This window comes from Hoplias malabaricus, chromosome 14, assembly GCF_029633855.1.
Source record: "Hoplias malabaricus isolate fHopMal1 chromosome 14, fHopMal1.hap1, whole genome shotgun sequence".
Taxonomy (NCBI): domain Eukaryota; kingdom Metazoa; phylum Chordata; class Actinopteri; order Characiformes; family Erythrinidae; genus Hoplias; species Hoplias malabaricus.
Genome location: NC_089813.1, coordinates 36954670 through 36965198, shown reverse-complemented (window position 1 = coordinate 36965198; position 10529 = coordinate 36954670). Strand labels below are relative to the sequence as shown.

The window sequence follows — 10529 nt, the reverse complement described above, 5'->3', positions numbered from 1 at the left end:
TGAGTGAATGTGTGTGTGTGTGTTGCCCTGTGGGGGACTGGCGCCCCCTCCAGGGTGTTTTCCTGCCTTGCGCCCAGTGATTCCAGGTAGGCTCCGGACCCACCGCGACCGTGAACTGGATAAGTGGTTACAGACGATTAATTAATAATTGAGCCTGGGATTGTGGGTTCGAGTCCTGCTCCGTGTGATGATGTGTTTTCCCCATGTCAGCGTAGGTTTCCTCCTACTGTCCAAAAACACACGGTGGTGGATTGTCTACTTGAAAGTGTCCATAGGTATGAGTGCATGTGTGAGTGTGTGTTGCCCTGTGAAGAATCAGCGCCCCCTACAGGGTATTTTTCTGCAATGCGCCCAGTGATTCCAGGTATGCTCCCGACCCACTGGGACACTGAACTGGGTAAACACTTACAGACAATGAATGAATGTGACACATGTCCAGCTTCCCAGATCCAAAATCAGTGTTTGCTGAGTTTATTATTTACATTTAAGGCTTTTAGCAGACGCTCTTATCCATAGTGACTTACAAAAGTGCTTCACACTTTACTCAGAATATATCATTCACTAGTGTGTACATCCTAGAATCCAAAAGGTAACTCAAACTTAGATGCTGCCAGATACAAAAGCCAGTATGGAGACCTAGAAATACAATGTTCACAAACTAAAATTTGCTCAAATGTCAAACAAAGACCATGTAATAGCCAAGATAAGTGCAAGATAAATGCTGATTTATGTATTCTTGAAAGAGACAGGCCTTCAGACGGTGTTTGGAGACAGCGAGTGACTGCCATTCAAACCCCCAAGGGTTTTTCACTCCACCACTCGGACGCCAGGACAGAAAAAAAGTGGAGGCATGTCTCCAGCGTATGTTGAAGGATTGTGGCTCAAGTCAAGCACTTGAAGGTCAGAGGGCTATTGGTACGGATCGGGTTTTAACTATTGCCATCAAATATGGAGGGATGGGCCCATTTTTTTTACTTCGGAGGCCAGCGAAAGGGTTCTTGATCTGATGTGGACAGATACAGGAACCGAGTGAAGAGAATTCAGAAGAGTCCACCTCCTGTGGTGTAGTCTCTGTAACTGAATCATGAGCTGCAGATGCATTACAGCACTGGATTATGTACTTTCATGGGTGTCCCAGAAGTCTGAACAACTCCATCCCCTCACTTATTAAAGAAAATCAAATATCAGACAACTTCAGTAAAATTCTAAGTGAAATTCAGTGTTTAATTCTTTTTTATGTGAGTGCACAGAAAGAGAGAGGACTTGTAAGTGACGTAGGGAGAAGGCGGGAGAGGAAAAGGTTCACAAAAGGAATAAATGTGGTGAAAGAGGAAAAATAAACGAATGAATGAAAGCGTCTAGAAAGAGTGAGTTTAAAGGGTTAAAAAGCCGTATAAAGTAGACAGCGACACGGAAAAAGAAAAGAGAAAAGGACAATGAAAATTAACGATTTAAGGTTGAGGAAGAAAAAAACGTATATATAAAGAGAGAGAGAGAGACGAGTGTCAAAATTTGATGGAGAAAGTAAAAGTCGAAAGTAAAAGAGTAAAACAAACGAGAGAAAAAAGATGGAGGAGTGTGGAAAAACAATGAAAGACTATCTGCTGAATAAAGAATATAGTTAGAGATTATTCAAAACAATGAAGGACTGGGAGAGAGAGAGAGAGAGAGAGAGAGAGAGAGAGAATGACTTGGACTGCAACAAAGGAAGTGACGTGTGGCTGTCGTCAGGCCTATGTTGATGTTGTGTGGGGAGAGAGCGGCGGCGAGCGGCGGCTCCGTTTGTTTTTGTTCTTTTCGCTTCACCGTTTCACACCGAAAACCTTAGCGTCACTCACCGAAAGCGTCCGCGGACATTCATCTCGGGACTCGGGGCAGAGGAGAGAGGGCCGAGGCTGAGAAACGGAACACGGCCAGGACAGACCACCCCCTCCCCCTCTCCCCCCCCCCCTCTCTCTCTCTCCCTCTCCCTCACTCACTCACATAAACACACTACTCCAACATGACGATCCTGCCTAAGAAGAAGCCGAGCTCAAGCGTCGGGGTCGCGGACCACGGGGACGAGAGCGACCGGCGAGCCGCCTCCGAGGCTCTACAGCACCAGCACGCAGTGGTGCGCGCCGCGGCCAGGCCCCGCGCCTCCCCGCCGCTGCCATGGAGCCGGGAGGAGCGGCGGAACGAGGCGAGCTCCCGGCCGCAGCAGGCCTCGCCCCCGCCGCTAGGCGCCTCGTCCCCCGCCGTGCCCGGGGACGCGGAGCTCGCTGCCGGGGGTGTGGTAGTGGTGGGCGGCGGAGGATGCTGCTCCGGGCCCGGGCTCAGCAAGCGGCGGCGGCAGGCTCCCTGCCCGGCGGGAGGAGCGGCGCTGGCGGGCGGAGGGACGCCTGCTGTGCCCGCGGGAGGAGGCGGAGGAGCCGGTCAGGACTCGGAAGAAGGAGCCGGCTACAACAGCGAGGACGAGTACGAGAACGCGTCCAGACTACAGTCCGAGGATCCGGCTACGGTCGAGCAGGTGTGTGTGTGTGTGTGTGAGGCTAAACTATCACCCAGTCTGATGGAGCTAGTTAGCAAGTAGCATTAAAGTTAGACATTTAAAAACAAGGGCTCATGACCAGATAAACAAACACCTCCTCAGGGCGAGTCACCAACTAGCTTTAAAGTTGGACTCTTAAAATTAAGGGCGTCAACAAAGCATATTATCCACGTTACAATTCTTTTTAAACTTTAAACAGTGGGGCAGACATCAGAGACAAATCAAGCCAGCACTCTGGAGAAGTTAGCAAGTTATAAACCTTAAAGGAACACTAGGTATCATTTGTACTTTAAAATCATAGTGATGCTTCACTGACCTGTAATAGGGAGAAGAACAGAGCTTCTGTCCTCGCTGCTCTGGGCTTAGCACAACAGAAATGGCACTTTGTCACTTTTGGAGCTGGGTAGGAAGGCTACCAGAAGCCCTTTAAACATTAAAAAAAGAGAAAGAAACTAGTTCATGAGTTGATGAGTGTGTGTCTGTTAGCAAACTGGCCCTGAAAGCTTGGGTTCATAAATGAGGGGGAAAAGACTTAAACCTGGACCGAACCTAAAATAGGTTCAGAAACATGTTCAGACTCCGGCCAGAGGATCCAGCAACAGCTGAGCAGGCGTGTGTCAAAATGACACCATAAAAACAAATTCCCCGTGTGGGTGAACAAACAAGTCACTTACTGCTAGACGTGATCATGATTGAAGTAATATGCCTTACATTTTTATAACATTGAGGATGCTTTCGCACTCGTACAAATGTTCAGGATTTAATTTTAGACTTACGTTTATTTACATTGAAAATGAGTATACGTAACAAAGTAACACAGAACTGATGACCGACCTGTAGATTACACTGTTCAAAATAGTCCAACAACTTTGTGCTGATGACACAGCCACCGCTTACGGAAAGTCTGCAAAAATACGACCAGCGTTCAATAACTGGCATGCTTATTTTCAGTGAGTGTCGCCCTGGACACTTATTCTTGCTCAAACTACTTGTTTCGTGTCGAGCAAATCTTTGACATCTGTAAGGTGTTAGTAACTCTAAAGTGGAAACAGAAATGTGAACAAATGTGGAACGTATAATTTAACCAAAATACAGGAGCCTTATATTTAAACATGGTTTTGATATAAACTTTAGGATTGAACCCATGGTTGGCTATAAGCTGTACAATTTTGCAGTGCACATTTTAAAGTGGCACCCCACTATCTAGCGGCACAGTATATGAATGGCGCAGTTATTTTAGCGGGTCATTTCCTAAGAGGTTGAAAACCACAAACACAGGAAAGTCATCACTCTAAATTTGTAATAACAGTGGTAGCATCTTATTAGATACGTATTGTCTTCTGCTGTTACAAGTGCACAGAAACTCTTTTGTCCTAGTGGAGGCTAAAAGAGTAATAACAACTAAAGAGGTGCTCAAAGCTTTGCTAACAAATCAGAGGTTAATTATTTTTATTTTTGTTTATACGATTTATCACAAGACATTCATATATTCGTGATCGCTTTGTGAAAAAATGATAAACAAATCTGTTTATTTGTTTAATTATGTTAACTAAACTAAAACAGTTATGTTTTTTTTTAATAAATATAAAAGTCCCCTCTCTTCCTGTTTAATTCTTTATTCTTATCCTTGGGGCATGGAGGGCGGGTGGTTGAGGGGAATAAGGTCTGTTACTTGAACATAATTTCACGTTTAATTATTTTTTATTCTGCAATCGTTTTATTCTCTGTCTGCATTATATTCACTGAACGGCAGAGGCTTTTATTATGAAATGCACTAGGCAGTGTAGCAACTGTCAGTAAGGGTCTTCCTCATTGGTGAAACTGTTTAATGGATTTTGAGTCATGTACGAGAAGTAAACAATAAACAGAGGGGAGCGCTGAAGGAACGGGCGACAATGATTTCAACTCTGTTATGTTTTAACTGCAGGGTTGTGAGGTTAACTGGCTGAAAATGGTCTTTAAAATGTTAGCGTTAGCTTAGCTGCTAGTAAAATAAGGCACATCCTGTGGAACCCCTCCTCCTACTAGAAGGCTTCCTAGTGGTTAATAACCAGTTCATTACCATGGATACTAATATGGTTAATACCACTGTCATAGTAATGGGCTTAGTGGAATAGAAATACGATAAAATTATTATAAAACTACTGTCTGAAATATTGTCTGATATTTTTTACATTTCATATCGGCTAAAACAGAAAAAACGAAACTTCCTCTTGTTTATTAAATAGCCATTTTGCAAAGAAGGCTTTAAATTGTCAGTTACAGTGTGGTGTACACTCATAATTATGGAAACTACATGATATTAGAGCTATAAAAGTGTCCAGTCGGTTTTATTTATTTTATAGCATTATTTTACAACCTCATGATGCAGTAAAGAAAGCAGTGTTATTGAAATTATAATTTAAATAATCCCAGGTGAGGGAGCCAATAATGACAGCAGTGGGGGGTAAAAGTCCCTTGAAGCTGAAGGACCTGTCCTCCTCTGGTCAAACAGATTATAAACAAAGGAACTTTTCTATCTTATGATAGCATCTGTTCTTCAGAATGATGTGGCTAGTTGGTTAAGTGTGTGGTGGGTTTAGTACGTATAGCCCCTGCCTTCTGCGCACACGATATTACGGTTCAAATCTCAGTTTGAGTAGATCGCAGATTAAGGTTAGAATTTAAAATTAGATTAGGTTTGATTCAGCGCTCAGGTGAAAGCACAGATCAGTAACAACGTTATCAATGTTATCGGCAGATGTGAGCTGTAGTAACTGTCTGTGTACACTGTAACTGATCATTTAAAGACAAAACAGATCAGAAACAAGGAAAAACATAAATGGATATTTAGCACTAAACCCACATATTTTCAGCAGAGTTTTGTGTAGTCGTTGTAATATTATTAAACTAGTTACAGATTGAAATCCTGTGTAATTATTTAGTAAAAGACAATAAATGGGCATTTAACTTATTGGTGAATAATAATTCTAATAATAATAAGTTCAATTAATAATAACTTGGTGCCATAATATTATTTCCCACTTATTACCCAGCTGTAACAGGAACAGAAGTAGGAAATTGCTTGTTTACTTCATTAATTCATTCATTCGGTCTGTAACCGCTTGTCCAGCTCGTTCAGACCTTTCACTGTGTTGCAGTGTTCAGAAGGTATTATTTGTACAAAGCTAGAATCATGTACTTTGTGCAATGGTAGTGTCACATACAGTGCTCTACGGGTGGTAAAGGGCCTATATTTAATTTACAGTAAATGAGATGAACAAATTTTTGACTCAATAAATGTGACAACAGAAGCCCAAAGCGATGATCTTGACTGCACAGTCGAATCCATTCTTTCATACCACTATTATTTGTGTATATACAGAGTGGAGCTCCTGTAAGTTTCTCTACTAAAATTCAAATAGCATTTCTCTCTTTCTCACGCCCTCCCATTCTCCCTTTGTTTCTCTCTTTTGTGTTACAGCAGGAGCACTGGTTCGAGAAAGCACTTAGGGAAAAGAAAGGATTTGTGATTAAAAAAATGAAGGAAGACGGTGCTTGCCTCTTCAGAGCAGTTGGTGGGTCTCTTCCGTAACTTTTTAATTAAATATCATATCTTCTTTAGGTAATGAGTTTGGTTTAGATGACAAACGTTATTAAAATGGTCCTTCATGTGTCAGGGTATCTCTTCACTGGTGCTCAAACCTTCTTAAATAAGCAGTAGAACATGAGGTGAGATGTGCTTGCCACTTAATCACAGCTTTAATGGTTATCTCAATAGCGCTTGTGTTCTGTTGTTGTGGTCACTTTGTAGTCGGTGATGCGCCTATATAACAGACCCTGGGTTTTAGCAGTTTTCTCTAATGGGAATATGGATGGCTTGTGGTGTTTTTTGACCACTGTGATGAACTAAAATGTACTTGTCCTGCGTGCACATTTATCTCTGAATTTCACTGGATTTAGGAACACAGTCCTGCTTCCTGTCTGTAAACAAGCCATATTATCTTATATTTCCTAAACAAAATCTCATTTCACAATGCTCACTGCCTATTTGTGGGGTATTTTGTTAATTGCTAGTTAATATCCACATAACTCCAGTGATATTCTGAGGAAAAACAAGACGATAACACAGTTGCCAAGAATGTTGTTCATGTTTCCCATAAAGAAAAACAGCTTTTGAGGGGTTAATAATATAGGCGTGATAGAGTTAATGTCAAGCGCTCTTGCGTTTTTAAATTCTATGAAATAGCTATGTAAAAAAATAAATTTTTAGCCATGCTTCTATGGCCCTTTGATGTCAAAGCACATGACTAAAACCTAACACTCCCTACAGACCTCTTTCAGTTATTAATTGGGAAAAAAAGCATTTCACTCATCAACAGAACACAAGGTTAAATACCAGATCGTTTGGTGCATCATTTTAAAATTTTCTTGGCATTTTGCTCTTTAATAATGCAGGTCTTGTGATGAGACCGAATGTTGAAACAAGTTCCTTACAAGTTCTACCCTTTGGGAAAAGTAGTGCCAGTGTAGGAATACGTTTTAAAGAACTGTGTCAACATTTACTAACATATTTCAGTGAATGCTAAGCAGCTTTTAACGTGTGTTTTCACTGCCTCTGACATTTTAGGAAACTGAAAAAAAAGTGGAGTTAATTGAAGTCTTTTTTTTGGACCGGATGTGTCAGTACTTTTATTATGAAAAGGGCCAACTTCCGTTTACAAATCCTGTAAGTGCAAAGAGGTTCATGTTAACGTTCTAAAGGCACATAAAGCACTGTGCAGGTCTGTGAATGTGGATATTGCATTTACTATTTTTGAACACTTGATGGCGCTGTTTACCGCCGTGTGTGAGGTACCTCTTTGCTCTTGTCTGAGGGACTTTTGACGTCGAAACAACACCCTTCCTCCTCTCAGTGTCACATATAGCTGTCTAACCCAGTTTCCTTCAAACCACAATTTCATCATGAGGCTATTTTTTCCACGATCAATGCTCATTTCCGTATTATTATTATCATCATCATCATCTAGAGTCAGGGATTTTCCCTGTAAAATGGCAAGATCTTCTTCATTATGGAACCAAAATAAACAACTCTAAAATGGTTTCTGTTTTTAACAGGTTGTCATACCTCAGTGCTTTAAATGAATCACACTGGGGCTTTTTTTCTCATTCCGTTTATTTTTATAGGTGCTCTGAGCGTATGATAAACACTACCTTTATAAGATTGGAAGCAATTGTAGCATTAATAATGGTCATTCAGTAACAACTGGTGCTGCGTAGATATTATAAACTATACAGCAGAAAGAAAGACAGTGTTTTCTTGTGATTTAAAGGGCTTCAGGGACAAAAAGCAAGTTATTATAGAGGAGTGAATGAATAACAGGATGTATAGTGTGGAGTGTGTTTATAGTCATTATAATTATGGTTTATATTATTATTGTATTATTATTATATCAGTGAGAAATGTATTTTCTTATTTGAGGGATTTTAATTAGACTTTTATTTTGTGGAATCCAGCTTTCAGAATTTATTTGGATTAATTTACAGCGGTTGGTCATTGAACTCTTCTACACAATGGCTTTGTGTTATTTTAAACCATTCGTGTTTTTCCAACTGTCAAATCAAAGCACAAATATTAATTTTAGTTGTTATTGAATATTAAATGAATCTGTGTATACAGTGTAAACTTTAAGTTATATTATTTTATGGCGTGCATCAGAGAGGAGCTTTGTTTACTTGAAACTCGAGCTCGGAGATTCTATCTTATGTTGTACAGTCATTTCTTCCTCGGCTATGAAACTTTATTGTGGGAAACAAACTGTGTTTTTTCTCTCATTTTTACAAGCCTCCTCCCACACACTTACACATTCTCTCTCTCGCACGCGCGCTCTCTCTCTCTCTCTCTCTCTCTCTCTCCCGCGCTTGCTCTCTCTCCCTCTCTCTCTTCCATTCTCCCTCTCTCTCTCTCTCTCTCTCCCTCTCTTCCATTCTCTCTCTCCCCCTCTCCCTCTCTCTCTCTCTCTCTCTCTCTCTCTCTCTCTCTCTCACTTTTTCTACCTGCCTCTCACTTACACTTTCTTGCTCTTTGAAACCTGCATTTTTTTATTCTTTCTTTCTCCCATCTCCCTCTCTCTCTCCCTCTATCTGTTGCTCTCATTCTCTCTTTTTCCCTCCCTATCTCCTTCTCCTCCTCCCTTCCTGTTACACACACTCTCTCTCTCTCTCTCTCTCTCTCTCCTCCCTCTCCGTCCCTCTGTTGCTCTCTCGCTCTCCCTCTCTCTGTAATAGTTGGATGTCGTACAGTTCTGTGGTGTATGTGCTGTATGTTGTAAATTCCCTGGGCTGCAGGTGTACAACCACCAGTTGGCCTTTAAACATTTGTCCCACTCAGTTATATCCCCTGTCACACACCCGGCCTCACTGTGGCAGAGCTGTTGCTCCCTTCTGCCCTCACTTTACGTTTTTGAGGGTACCATTGCGATTGTGATTATTTTCTCTAAGATTTCCTTTGGGAACTTTCTTCTTGTAGAAAGGCAGAGCTTCTATTTTTACGCCTTAAATATAGCGTGTCAGTCTCTGACTTTAGGAATAACACATTGTTGAGCGGTATGGGATACAGCTGAAAGGTAAACATGAACGGATCAGGTGTTGTAGTGTTTATGGGTTAAAGATGTCAAAGTAAAAAGTAGCCACAAATCTGGTTCAAACAGAGGGGGGCTGCGTTTACTGGCATTTCTCACCAGAGCCCCTGCAGCTGAGTGGTTTTTGTAAAGTCCCCCTGCAGCCTCTCTCTCAGCTCAGAATGAAATCTGTTTGGTTGTAAACAAGTGCATAAATGAATCCAGTGTTAATCCTGTTTTTAAAGCTCAGAGATTTTAATATTTCAAAGGCAGTCAAAACACAGGCAAGAAAAAGGGGGATATTATTAATTGGTTAATATTTTCTCATGCACAGAATTGAACATACGGAACAGACCATCAGTGTCTTTTAACCATTTGTTTAAAATATTTAATCCCAGGTTGAGTTAGAATCGGATGTGGAATAACTGGAGCAAACAATACCACACTTTTCAATGGTAGTGTATATTTGAATATGGTATAGATAAGGGCTGGGCACTGCAGCACTTTGACTAAACAAACGGGGAACAATAAACTTCAGAGAACAGCGTCCATTTCACCTCCTTGTTTTAGTGGGACTCTGACTGAACCCTTGAGTTTAAAGGTTTTAAAGTTCCAGTGTAATCTTTGATACCCTCTGTACAGCAGCCTGGAGTGGATGACAGTGTTTTGCACTCTAAGCCTCAGGTGGTTTTATTGGTTCCTCTGGTGTGCCTCAACCCAAGTTTCTGCTGTGCCCTCAGTAGTAGCTCAGTAAAGTTTCCCACTGTAATTATCTTCAGAGGTGCTTTGAATGATTGCAGGCAGAATACCATGCCTTTTATGAGAAGTGAACTTTTGATGGAAAGGATGATGCGGTGATGTCCACTTTAACTGCATCAGAGGGGGTCGTTCCCTGTCTGACTGTGTTTCTCAGCAGTGTAATAGTAGTCATTTCATTTTACAGAAACCCACCCCCCCTCTTCCCCACACACACACCTGCGAATGGTGTGCGATAGTGAGAACGTCTCTCTGTGGTTTCAGTTTTGCAATTACACAGAATAGCCCCCTGAAGTGCTCGCAGTTTCACTGCTGGGCTTAAGGGCTGCAGCGCAGACTCAGGTGTGAACTGAGCATCTTCGCTGTTGCTTTTTTAAGAAACACCTGCCTTTGTAAACAAGGTCCAAGCTTTAACCCTTGTCAAATCTAACGTTAATGCAGTGTTCGTTACATTCAGAGACTTTGACAGGGAGAGGGTACACACAAGTACACACAAGTGTTGTTTCTGATCCTCCACAAATAGTTAGGGATGCATCAGTCCATTAATTACCATTCATGAGATTCATTGTGGCATCACTGTGTTGTGGAGAAACCACAGCCTTTGGGTTATCTTCTTTAACTAACTACACTCATTTGTCATAGTA

The 10529-nt window shown here is 41.5% G+C and overlaps 2 protein-coding genes across 5 annotated transcripts in view; one reads left to right on the top strand and one right to left on the bottom strand.

The window, feature by feature from the left end:
• Positions 1-10529, bottom strand: part of plxna3 (plexin A3) — a 587367-nt gene that overhangs the window by 163478 nt on the left and 413360 nt on the right. The gene's annotated exons all lie outside the window — the stretch shown is intronic.
• Positions 1696-10529, top strand: part of otud5a (OTU deubiquitinase 5a) — a 34834-nt gene continuing 26000 nt past the window's right edge. The window contains exons 1-2 of one of the 4 annotated variants that reach the window (XM_066644581.1): positions 1696-2509; positions 5994-6087. In XM_066644581.1, the coding sequence (XP_066500678.1) occupies positions 2003-2509; positions 5994-6087 (601 nt within the window). In that variant the 5' untranslated portion in view covers positions 1696-2002. The remainder of the gene's footprint in view (positions 2510-5993; positions 6088-10529) is intronic. The other 3 variants (XM_066644580.1, XM_066644579.1, XM_066644582.1) reach the window with 3 other exon arrangements.